At 29.8% G+C, this 13336-nt stretch overlaps 1 protein-coding gene and 1 non-coding gene across 2 annotated transcripts; one reads left to right on the top strand and one right to left on the bottom strand.

The window, feature by feature from the left end:
- Positions 1-7872: 7872 nt before the first annotated feature.
- TRNAW-CCA lies at positions 7873-7944 on the bottom strand. The gene has a single exon. It is a non-coding gene; the product is annotated as a tRNA-Trp (tRNA).
- A 2837-nt stretch (positions 7945-10781) lies between these two features.
- LOC107027405 (protein FIP2-like) lies at positions 10782-12023 on the top strand. Its single transcript, XM_015228578.1, has one exon. The coding sequence runs from the start codon at positions 10782-10784 to the stop codon at positions 12021-12023; it is 1242 nt and encodes a 413-aa protein (XP_015084064.1).
- The last annotated feature ends 1313 nt before the right edge of the window (positions 12024-13336 follow it).

Consider the following 13336-nt stretch of genomic DNA (forward strand, 5'->3'; position numbering starts at 1 on the left):
TTCTTTATCATTTAGTTTCGAGTAAAATTAGGTTTTAATCTTCACATGTGAATGTATTTGTATAACTTTTTGACTCGATTGCATGAATATTTTAGGCTCTATACTTTAGCTATGTAAGGCCATGTAAGATCGTATTGAATATGAACAGATAAAAAATAAAATAAAAAATTTAATCTATTTATATTTTAGGGAAAAGGGTCTGATATACCTCTCAACTTTGTCATTTAGAGCTGATATACCCCTTGTTATGAAAGTGGCTTATATATACCCCTACTTGTAAACAAATGGCTCACATATACCCTTTTCCTCTAACGGAAATAAAAAAATAATAATTTTAATCTAAATTTTTATTATTTTTTTCTAAAAAATATAATCTCATATGAGTAAATTTAATCCTCGTCAAACATATTTTTTTTGACTTTTTTTTGTTTCAATGACTAATTTATAATTATTATTTTGATAATCAAATTTATTTATGTTTCACTAATATTCTTGTAAAACTTATTGTAGATGACCAAATTTTTTCTTCGAATACGAAATTAAATTACAATACACACAAAAAAAAAAATTTAATTTTTTATTCTTTAAACTAAGGAATGAAAGAAAAAACAAAATAAGAATAAGAAATTCAAATAATTATAATAAAAGAAGTCAAAAAATAATTTATGTATGAAAAAAATTAAAATATACCTTGAACTTTGATAGAAGAATCATATATACCCCTAAATAATTTTTTTAAAAAAATTAGAAGTAATAAATATAAATTTAAAACTAATTTTTTAACTTCCGTTAAATGAAGGGTATATGTGAGCCATTTTGTAACGGCAGGGGTATATGTGAGCCGTTTGTATAACGGTAAGGGCATATATGAGCCACTTTTATAACGAGGGGTATATCAGCTCCAAATGACAAAGTTGAGGGGTATATCAGACCCTTTTCCCTATATTTTATACGAAATAAAAAAGAGAGTTGATCAATAGATAGTATTGATATTCATAGTTTTGAAATAGTAAGTGAGACATCTATGGGCTAAAATAAAAATCAGTTTAAACAACTAAAATTAAAACTCATATAAATAAAAATAGACATATATGTATCGATAATAAAATTAATTATCTAAAAACAGATCCAACCATATTTCGTGATATTCATATATTAATAACAATTTACTGTTCTCTTTATTTATCTAAGCTATATTTCATGAGTTTCATATTGATTATTAATACTATTCAACATTGAGATATTTTTAATACAAAGAAATGAATATGTTAAGTAAGTAAAGAAAATAATTGATAGTTTAAAAAAATTTACGAAAAAATTATTTTAAATATGTTTTACTATTAATTAAGTCTTGGTACTATGAATATCTATATTATCCATCTGGATATCTATTTTAGTGGATATTATTCATATTGATTTGATGTATTTTTAAGGGAAAATTGTATATAATGACAAATTAATAAATTAAATTAATTGTTATAATCATCCTTTGATTTAATTGTGCCCCGTAGCAAATTGTTTGCCAGTCACTTCTCTCCCTCAAACTCTCGTTGCCACTCTCCTCTCTCGCTCCATCTCTCGCTCGCTTTCTATCACTTTTATACGAACACAAATGTACAAAATCTGTTACTATTTGTTAAAGCAGAGGAAATTATATAAATACATATATATTTGTTCCTCTCTCTCTCATCTTCCAGATCTCGCTCGCCACCCTCGTCTGTCTCGCTTATACAAACAGAAGCGAAATGTATAAATTGTGTTTCTATTTGTATAAAGCGAGAGAAAATTGTATATACACATGCAAAAACATATATTTCGTCCTATACACTTATAATTATACAATAAAAATAACCCCTTCCTAGTTTCTTTTGTCTTTCTCTCTTTCTCGTTTTACACAAATTCAAATTATATATAATTTCTCTCTTTCTCGTTTTATACAATTTGATTCAATTGTATATTTCCTGCCCAAGTCTCTTTGCCTTTCTCTCTTTCTCATTTTATACAAATTCAAATTGTATATAATCGTTCTATACACTTATAATTATACAATACGTTTTATACACTTCGTTTTTTATACAATTATCTGCTCAAGTCTTTTTCTCTTTCTCGTTTTATACACTTCATTTTATACAATTCGTTTCAATTGTATATGTATAGCGAATTATACATTTATATGTTTACAATGGGGTGTGCAAACTTTGCTATAACATACAAATATGAATTTTATATTTGCTATATTTGAAAGTTGCCCTATTTTTAAACTATTAGTTATTCAATTCCTTTTTAATGAGTCGAATTGGATAACTATTTTTTCATCTTTTGTTCATTATGTCGTATCCATGAACAAGATAAGTTGATGACATAAGAAAGTCATGAAATGCAATACATTATATATATATATATATAGATAGATAGATAGATATATAGATAGAAGCAACTCTTTTGAAAATCTATTTTTGGATAATATTAATATCAATTGAATTGGTTATATTCTTAAAAAATAAAATTTAGGTAAACAAACGTTACAAGAAACATCCACGAATACACTTTTGTGAGTGAGTCTTGTGACATTAGTCTTATTTTTTCGATTAAATTAATTAGAGACAAGATTAAAATAGTTGTATACTTTTTCTTTTTCACCAACGTGGCAATTTATTATTGATGATTTTATTCACACGGAGAGGATACCTATCTTATTTTGCAAAGGCGAATTTAGAAGTTCGATAATAAATTTACGTAAATTTAATAATTTTTATTTAATAAGATTATATATACCAATGTTAATGAGGAATTAATATTCAGACTTTATTTGTAGGATTAAATTAAAATGTATCACATTTTGAGTGAAAGGTATTATACTTATAAATATTTCGATATTTTGAGTTTCATGTCAAATTAACAGTGAATTTTCTAATTGAATTTTCATTAAATATTTATTGAATAATATATATCTGAATTGTTAGTTAACTTTTTCTTACATGGAATATCATCATTATTTCGGTAGGATAAGTAAATAGCTAATAGTTTAAATGCGCTTTGATAAGCATTTTGTGATAGTTCAAATTAAAAATTTACACATCTCACAATTTAAATATGAAATCAGTAAACTGTATAACTAATATATTTAAGAGGAGTACTAAATAGCCAGAAATTTTGGCCAGAATTTGATCAGAAAAATTTTTAAAATTATAATATCTTTTTTATTTTAAAATAAATCAATCTTTTTTTTTTTGTAAAAAAAGGTATTAAAGATAAAAGGATAAAAATATTTTTAAAAAGTAAAATTACATAGAAAGATCTCATTCTGACTGAATTTTCTGGCCAAATTTTTTTTTTTACATTTAATTTTTGAATTTTGATCCTTAACTTATGTGTTTTTATAGATATTTGAGTCTAAATCCAATTACTTTAAAATTGATGTGAGATCGTTATATCTACACATAAACAAACTTTAAATTCTGAATCAATATTTAACTATTTATCTTTATTTTTCACTCCTAAATTGAAAAAGAAAAAACTAACTATATCTATTCAACCATAGATTTTTATTCCTTTTGACTTGCAAATTTACAAAAATACAAAAAAAAATACAAAAAAATAGACACGTATTCTAACAGCCACCCAACGACCTTGAGTTTGGTCAAAAACAAACGGTTAATTAAAGTCTAAAGTTGGTCTTTTATATATATATATATATATATAGAGAGAGAGAGAGAGAGAGAAAGAGAGAGATAAGTATATTTTTATTCTTCTAATGAATTCAAACGTTTATGGTCAATATAAAGAGCATGTTCAAATAAAATGAGCTAATGAACGATGTAAAAGTTTTCAACAAAAAAACCATTTCTACACTAATTCGAATATAATCAGATTTTAAATAAATATAAAGTATTTACTATATATATATATATGGATAATAAGAATGAATAGATTTTTTATCCTTATTTTTCCTTTATTTTCAATTTTCCTGATACTTAATAAGCAAGTAAAAATATATTATCAATTTAATAAATATTTTATATTGAATTTTATAAGAACAAAATATGAAGGGCGAGAGGGTAGGTGGATTGTTGGAGGGTCGGGAGACAACATAATGATATATTACTTATTAGACTTGTTTCTTACTTTCATTGAAAAAGTTATTTTTTTAAAAAAATAATATGTAGAATAATGTAATGGCTAATATGATATGAAAAAATATTTCTATATTCTTTTCTTACTTACCAAACATAACCACATATTCTAGAATTTTACCAAAAATTAAAAGGGAAAGGTGGTAGGTTTAAAATTGAAATTTGAATTGAATTTCTGAATAAGATTAAGGAGGAATGGAAGGAATGAGGAGAAGAAATTGTATAAAGTAAAGAGAAAAGAGAAAACATCCGTTTTAATTTTTTAATAATTTATACAAATCAGTGGGCCCTATAATAGCAAAGTGATTGAGTATTTGCTTATTAATGAAAATACCTGAAAAGATAATTACTGTATTTAATATAATTTATTTGTTTGTCATTCTCTACAATTATCCCTTATTTTTTTAGGACACCCCAAAAGGTAATTATCCATTAATGTTTTATAGGCCAATTTATCTTAAAGTCAAAGAATATGCAAAATTAAAATAAGAAAACAGATTAAGATCTGGGCTACATGTTCAATCTTAACCCAACAAGTAGCAGCCCAATTACTCCAATATAAAGGCCCATGATTGACCAAGAAATAATCCATGTGATAAGTCATGCTTTGGTTTATTTTCTTTTAATTGAATTTTGTGAAATTTTGGTTCGAAAATCATTGTTAAAAAATAATAGAATTTAACGGTGGACAAATTTCTTCAATCTTACTTAGCGATGAATATTTTTAACTAAGGAAATTAATGATGAAATTCTTAGCTAATTTATTTCTACCAAATATTCAAAAAAAATTAGAAACACGCTCTTGTTTAACATTGTTGTACGAAATGTCATAATAAGAGCTTTTTAGGATCTATTTTACCAATCCATTCATGTTATTGGGTATTTCTGCATTGGTTGAGTGTCTGGTCAGTCATCTGTTACCCATACGCGCTTGTTTTTCAATTCTTAAAACTCGATAATTCATAAACCTTTCGTATTTAAAGATATGTGGTTAAAAGGGGGTGGGCATGGGGTAGGGGGTTGTTTCATAGTTAGCTAAGAAATCGATTGATTGGCTTGAAAAAGAAAGGAAATATAAGATTAAAAACAAAAACGATAGGAATAAATTGAATAAATTAAAGAAAAATATATAAGTTTGTAGAATTAGAAAGTATGTACTTTAGAAAAATGTCTAGATATGCATACTCAAAATTAAAATACATAAAATATTTAAAAATTTTATTAATTTTCTTAAATTTTAAAATTTGACGTTAAATTTAAAATCAAACAAAATAAATTAAAACAAAAGTAACACATGTTATGTCCTACAAAATGTTTGGTACGCCGCTCATAGTGTTGGCCCACCATCTTTTGAAAAGACAAGTTTTATTCAAAATATTAATCAATAATCATTTCGTTCTTTTTTTATAAATAATTGGTTCATAATATTTGTCATTTCATAAAAATTAACGTATAAATTACAATATTTCTTTTATTTTATCATGATGAGTTATTAGACTTGAAAATATACATTTAACCAATATAGAAAAAACAAAATGAAAAATCTATGTTTATTGGTCAAATTAATTCATTTGATTGAAAAGTTGACTTCAATTTTTTTTTGAAAAAATAAAAATAGGATAATACAGTTGCTTAATTTCTTAATACACATGAAGTAAAAAATGATGACATCTAAATAGGAATGGTAGAGTACAAGGTAAACACATGAAACTAATAGAATTTAATATTTGACATATATTTACGTAAAATAATTTTTCGATAATAAGTATTCAAATTTCCTACCTTTACCTCTGAGTTCCATATATATATATATATATATATATATATATATATATATATATATNATTAGCAATTACATGATTTGATTCAATAAGTATTCTTTTACATGATCAACTTATAAGATTGTGCGTTTAGTGTTTAACATGAAAAAATCAATCTACTACTCATGATAATTATAGTAATGTGGTGTTAACAAATGAAAATATCACAAATTGACAAAAGTTATTGATTTTACATTTTACTTGGAAGTCAATATTGGAACTCAAATAATTGGAATATCATATCACTATAAGAAAATTGTGAATTACATAGAGATTTTTCTAGGAATTAGTATGAAAAATCGCAGGAAACCTATTTTCCTACAAATTTTCATACTAATTTCTAAAAGAATCTCCATATAATTTATAGTTTTCTTGTAGTGTATATAATCACAAAGCCTTTGGATCACATCATGTGAAAGTAGGACAAAGTTTTGGGGGCCTAGTTCAAATTTCCATTTTAAACTTCAATAGGTATTTTTGAGAAAATTATGATTGAGTAATCCATACTACACATGCACCAATATGTGATGGATATATATATCAAATGATAATAATCGAAGGATGTACACAGATTTAATCCTAATATTTATGGGGTGAAGAGATCAAATAATTTTTTTGATTCATAATAAAGAAGTGTAATCAAAATAACATTGAAAAAAAATAACGACAATAAAATATCAAGACAAATAAAAAAAATGAAGTTAAAGGTAATAATAAAAATGTAGAGTAAGATACTCATGAATACTAAATAAGGAGAAGATGAGGAAAGGACCCTAGCTCTCGTTCTAGCCCTAGCCACCGTCTCTTCTAAAAGTACGACAACAATAAACTACTTGTACCATTTTATCTTAACTTTCGACTTCAAAATCTTTTTATTTAGGGCTATGCCTACAGTAAGTTAAAATATGTCATGTCCTATGTAATCGATCACCTACTCATAATTCTTTTTTGGTGTACCTTACCTTTCTTAGAATCTGTAATAGGCTTACAGTCAACTTCTTACATCTCTTTATTGATGGATCCTCGTAATCCTTTCTTCACACGCGTGAACCATTTGAGTCTCGCTTTTATCATCTTCTCTGTTACATAGGCCACTTCCATCATGTCATGTATAACTTTGTTTGTAATCCTATGATCTTTCCTAATACCTCACACACCCCTATGAACATTCTCATTTCTGCTACCCTCTTAATCTTCTAAATTAAATTGCTATAACAAAAATAATTTTTAGCGGCATTAAATATTAACACTAATAAAGAGTGATAATGTCTTTACCGGCATTAGTTAAGTGTCATTAGAACCAATGTCGCTAAAGACTTTAAGGACATATATAAAGAGTGACAATTGCCGCTAAAAATACATATTTAGCGGCAATTAATAATTAAATGTCGCTAGTGATCATTTTTGTTGTAGTGAATGTGCACATGTTCTTAACTAGAAACATATTATGTATACATCAAAGTAGATCTAACCATCACTCTATAGAACTTATCTTTAAACCTTGGTGACACATTCTTATCACAGTATCCCGACGCAAGCCGCCAATAATTCATCCAGCTTGCTCTAATATGATATGCGACATTAACATTAATCTCCCTACGTTCTAAGATTATACACTCACGATACTTGAACTATATCTCTTTAATATAACTTGTGTATTAATCTCACTTTCATTTATAGGATAATAACTAGTCAGTAACAGAACTTAAATTTATAAACATTAATCTCCTTGTACCAAGATTATATATCCAAGATACTTGAATTACCCCTCTTAATACATATTAATCTCACTTTTTTCACTTATAGAATAGTTAATTTCAAAATTAAAAAAAATTTAATCTCACTTTCACAAATAAAATAATTGATTTCAAAATTTAAAAAAACAAAATAAAAAAGAAGGACCCACTTGACCGGGGTATTGAACCCGACGTGAATCGAACACGCAACCTTCTGATCTGGAGTCAGACGCGCTACCATTGCGCCACGGATCCGTTGGTTACATACGATTTACTAATTTCGATTATTTAGAAAATAAATTGATGTGTTTTAATTTAAAGTAAAATATAAATAAACTATCAAACCAATATTAGAAAATTAGAGGAGTCTCATAATTTCAAATGAAAGAAAATCTCTTTTAATCTAAACATATTTGATAGCATCCAAAAATGAATATTTTGATAGTAAAAGTTGATAAACACAAAAAAAAGGTATATAAAAGCAATCTCGTGACTGAAATTAAATGTCTTAATTGAAAGTATTTTATCTGTTTAGAAAGTAGCTCTAGACAGATCATTGCTAAGAGGAGAGTTGGGAATTTCTTGTTATTCAGGTGTTGTCATCGATATAAATTTAAATTAATCAGATTGATAAATATTTTATATCAAAATTGTTTTTTTTTCTTAAAAAAAGAAGTCCATAAATTAGGTGCGGTGCTTTATCCATGAAACATTATGTAAACACTCGATGCAAATATGTTTTTTTCTAACATTATTCATTCTTTTAACTTGTTTATTAATAAAATCAATATTACGCTATTCCCGCACCTCTATTTTAATTATTATTTTTTTCCATTCAATTTACATAGTCATACTGGTTCTTGATTAACTCGGAGTCATTTAAGGAGAAAACACTTTTTAATAAATAAATTGTTTACTCACAAAATTCAAATTTAAAAATTTCTTATTAAATATTTCCTATAAAAAAAATAGAAAAATCGTATTCATTTCGCTTTTCATGGAATTGCAAGTAAGGTCCATGTGGACATTAATTTGTTTTCTTCTTTTTCTAAAAAAATACATTTTAAAAATATTATTTTAGTTATAAAATGTCCATTTTTTTAACAACATACTTAATATAATTCCATTAGTGAGGTTCAAGTAGGATACAATATACACAAAATTTATTTCTATCTCATAGAAATAAAAAAATTATTTTGATATACACTCAATTTAAATAAAGTCTATCAAACAGTTTGAAAATTGAGATACATCTATCAAAACAATAACAAGAAGATAATGTGAAATGAAGACTATTACATAACAAATAGGAAAAAAGAACAATAACGACAATAAAATAATGCAATAATCGAAGAACAGAAAACACCAATGATAGCCAAAATGCAAAATCAGAAACTTCAAGAATAATGTTAATATTACTTATATAAAGGAAATTCCAAATATAACCACCAAGCGTATTTTGCAAGGAAGTGAGAGAACGCTCAGCTACTAATCAACCTTCTATTTTAATTCGGAATCTTCAAATCCTCTTATCTAAAGTCATATCGTCAATAAAATCAAAATATATTATATCTTATCTAATCACTTTCACCCAATATTTCTTCAATTAACTTCTATTATAATTCTTATTATTGTTATATCTTATCTAATCACTTTCATCCAATATTTTTTCAATCAACTTCTATTATAATTCATATTATTATCAAAATTCAAATTTGAAATCTCTGAATTAATATATTTTTTCTTATTTCACAACTTAAAAGTAGCATATGATGTGGTGAAGTGTAATGGTGGTGAAGTGGTGGAGTAGGTGTGGACACAATGAATAATGAGATGTGGGCAATTTTGGTCAATGAAGCCACCCATCTTATTGGTTGGTACCTTCATTTGCCCACCATACTATTATTCATATATTAGAGTGATATTGGACATTTCACTAAGCTATGTGTCATGGCCTCATGGGCTTGTTTTTAATGACACACAACAATTGCAAGACCCCCTACCCCCTCAAATCACTAGGGGTAGGGTTAAGGTGGGGGATGGGTCACTAAAATATCTAGAAAAGTTAGTAGGGGTGGTGGTGGTGGATTAGTGGAGTAGGTGTAGGATGTGCATGTTAGCATTATCAAAGACTCTTTATCTCTCTCTCCCCCTTATCCTTTTGTGTGTCATCATTCATCATAATCCCCACCCAAACAACTTGCTCAAAATTCAATGTCCACCCCCCTACCTCTCAACATCATCATTCAACTACCTCAACCTTCACCACTACCACCTCATCACATTTGCTATCTTGCGCCTCTACCCCCCACCCCCCCTCCCCCTACCCACCATGTCTCAACATCATCATATACAAGTACAAGTACAACAACCTCAACCACCCCTTAACTTTTGCTATCTTGCGCCTCTCTAGCACTACCCATTTCCCCCACCTTATTTTCCTACTCATTCAACATCATCATATAATAACATTTATTCATTAGTCGATAGATAACATGTGAATATTTTTATATACTATTCTTTGTTAATTCTGCTCTGCAAAAGACAGTAGATTAGTTAAAAAATTATTTACTCATTATTCACAACACTTATTATGTCTCGAAATCAACCACCCTACCACCTTTGCTATCTTGAGCCTCTCTAACACTACCTATTACCCACCTTATTTTCCATACTCATTTTACATCTCACTCGACATCATCATCATCATCATATCATACAACCTCCACCACCTCATTACTTTTGCTAACTTGCGCCACTAACCCATCCCCCAACCCCTACCATTCACACCACCCTTTATGTCTCAACATCAATCATACAACAACCTCAACCAACCCCACCACCTATGCTATCTTGCACCTATCTAGCACTACCCACCCATTTCCCACCCACCATCACCACTCACCACCCTATTTTCCTCTACTTTTATATTTCACTCAACATCATCAATACAACAACAATCTCCACCACCCCACCACCTTTGCTATCTTGCACCACTCTAGTTCTACCCATTCCTCCACCCCCTTTTTTTTTATTTATTTAAAAGCCACTCAATTTTGCTATAAACAAAACCACACACACACCATTAAACGATGTCGTCAAACGTTGATTCTACCGTCGTAGTAGCAGAAGATGCCGTCCCGGAGGAGAAGCCACCGCCGCCGGTGAGGAGATTTCCACCGCCGTGTTGGACCCAAGAAGAGACTTTAGCTCTTATTGAAGCCTACCGTGAGCGATGGTACGCGCTCCGCCGCGGGTACCTACGGACGGCGGATTGGGATGCGGTGGCAGCTACCGTGACCAGCCGCTGCCCAGATGCTTCTCCGGCGAAAACATCAGCTCAGTGCCGACACAAAATGGAAAAACTCCGGCAACGCTACCGTGCTGAGAAACAGAGATCCCTTTCCTGTCCTACCGGTAGGTTTTTCTCATCTTGGTTCTTCTTTGATAACATGGACGCCATGGAAAATGGTACTACTGTTGCAGCAATCAGATCTAATAATCAACAAATCGCCGAGAAACAACAAGCGGTTACTGCTGTTTCCGGTGATGGGTATGCTTTAAAAACAATGATGGATCAGAATTTTTTGAAATTGAAGATCAATCAAAAGAATAGTATAGATTCACCCCCAAATTTCATGTTTAATCATGCTTTAGCTGCGACAAAATCCGAAAAGATAAACTTTGCTACTAGGATTCCAAATGGGTATTGTTCATACATGGATATGGGATCTAACAAACAAGAACATCCACATGATGTTGAGTTTTCCAGTGGGTATAGGATGAAAAATGGAGTTTCAATGAAAGCGAAGCGAACAGGGAGGATTATTGGAGATGTAAATGGATTTGATCAAGGAGGAATTAGAGGTGGGGGGAATTTTGTAATGAATCCTAATTTTGATTGTGATGAAGGAAGTGAATATAATGGAAGTAATGCGAGTGATGGTTTCCATATTAGGAATATGGGTGTTTCCAGCTCAAGAAGAAGTTATAATAGTGGGAATGTTGAACAACAACCCAATCTTGATTCTAGGTTCAGTCCTGGTTTGTCTAAATTCGGGAAGAAGGGAGGAGGTGGTGGTGGTGGTGTAGGGATGAAGAGGGGGAGGGATCCGGTGGAAGAGATGGTTTTATCGATAAAGTTATTAGGCGAAGGGTTCATGAAAATGGAGAAAATGAAGATGGAAATGGCAAAGGAAGTAGAGCAAATGAGAATGGAGATGGAGATGAAACGTAACGAGATGATACTCGAATCACAGAAGCAGATTGTGGAAGCATTCGTGAAGGTCTTAGGCGAGGTTCACAAGAACAAGAATGCAAAGCCTGAATCATAGCTCTCTCTCTCTCTCTCTCTAAGGCCTTATGTTGACAACAACGACGACAACTCAATCCCAAACAAGTTGGAGTACGCTCGTTTTGATGATTCTTGATTTGTATGCTCTTTGCTTTACATTTGCTGTCTATTTCTGACTTGTGTGATCATCATTCTTGATCAAAGTTTTAGTCTTTTAGATCTGTTTGCATTTTCCAGGCAATCTGTAGCATATAGTAATGTGTACAGCTACTAGTTTTAGTAGTAGTAGTTGTTATTAATATAGTATTGTGTTGTAGTAGGATTATGAGAAGTGATGAGGGATTTATGTTGATCTGATTCTTAAAGAAATGTTACAACTCTTTTGCCTTTTATCAATTGCTTGACTAATTTACTTTTGTTGGTATTTGCTTTGTATATTCATATGCGGCCCCTTAAACTTGCTCGGTTAATTTATTTAGTCGGCTGAAACTATGGCTTTGTGGAACTTGATGTGAGTTTATGTTGATTTCCATTGCTTCTGGAGGGCATTTGAACAAATACGAAAACGCTTCAATCCCAAACGAGTCGGATCATGTTGGTTTTGAAGGTTCTTGATTTTTGTCTGTGTTTTACATTTGTTGCCTATTTCTGACTGTGTGATTATCATAGTTGATCAAGTTTTAGCCTTTTAGGTATGTTGGCATTTTCCAGGCAATATATAACATGTAGCATTGTGTACAGCTACTAGTTTTATATCTCTCTCCGTTCTAAAATAAGTGGTGTTTTAGCTCATTCCACGCCCATTAAGAAAAATAATGAATACAAGGTATAATTTACGAATTAATTGGTCAACTGCTTTGCTTCTGATGAAATTTATTATTTGGAAAAAAACTTTCATAAGGAAAAATATCCTTTGCTTCAAATAAGGAAAAACAAGTGCATTATACTAAAATAATTTCAAGATTTTACTAACTAAAAGCTCCCACTTCATTAATTGAGCAAAGCTTTGGCTAAAAAGTAATGAAACCTTTCTATTCTTACAAATGTTCACTTTTAAACTCTCATGTTATCCTTAATGTGAGAGATTATGGACGGACGTCCACAAAAAATTTTGGTATTTATAACGTCGAAATCCGGATCACCCAAAAAATGGTTTGCTATAGAACACGAAAATCGTCTAAATGGGGGTATGCGCGCTTCGGCGCTCGTTTGACCTTGAAAATGGGTCGGATTGGCCGTGATGGCCAACTGGCTGCATGGCCAAGGTATTGACGGACGTCCACAAAAATTTTTGGATTTTTTGACGTCTTAATCCAGATCACCCAAAAAATGGTTTGCTATAGCACACGAAAA

The sequence above is a fragment of the Solanum pennellii genome, chromosome 8, assembly GCF_001406875.1.
Source record: "Solanum pennellii chromosome 8, SPENNV200".
Classification (NCBI taxonomy): Eukaryota; Viridiplantae; Streptophyta; class Magnoliopsida; order Solanales; family Solanaceae; genus Solanum; species Solanum pennellii.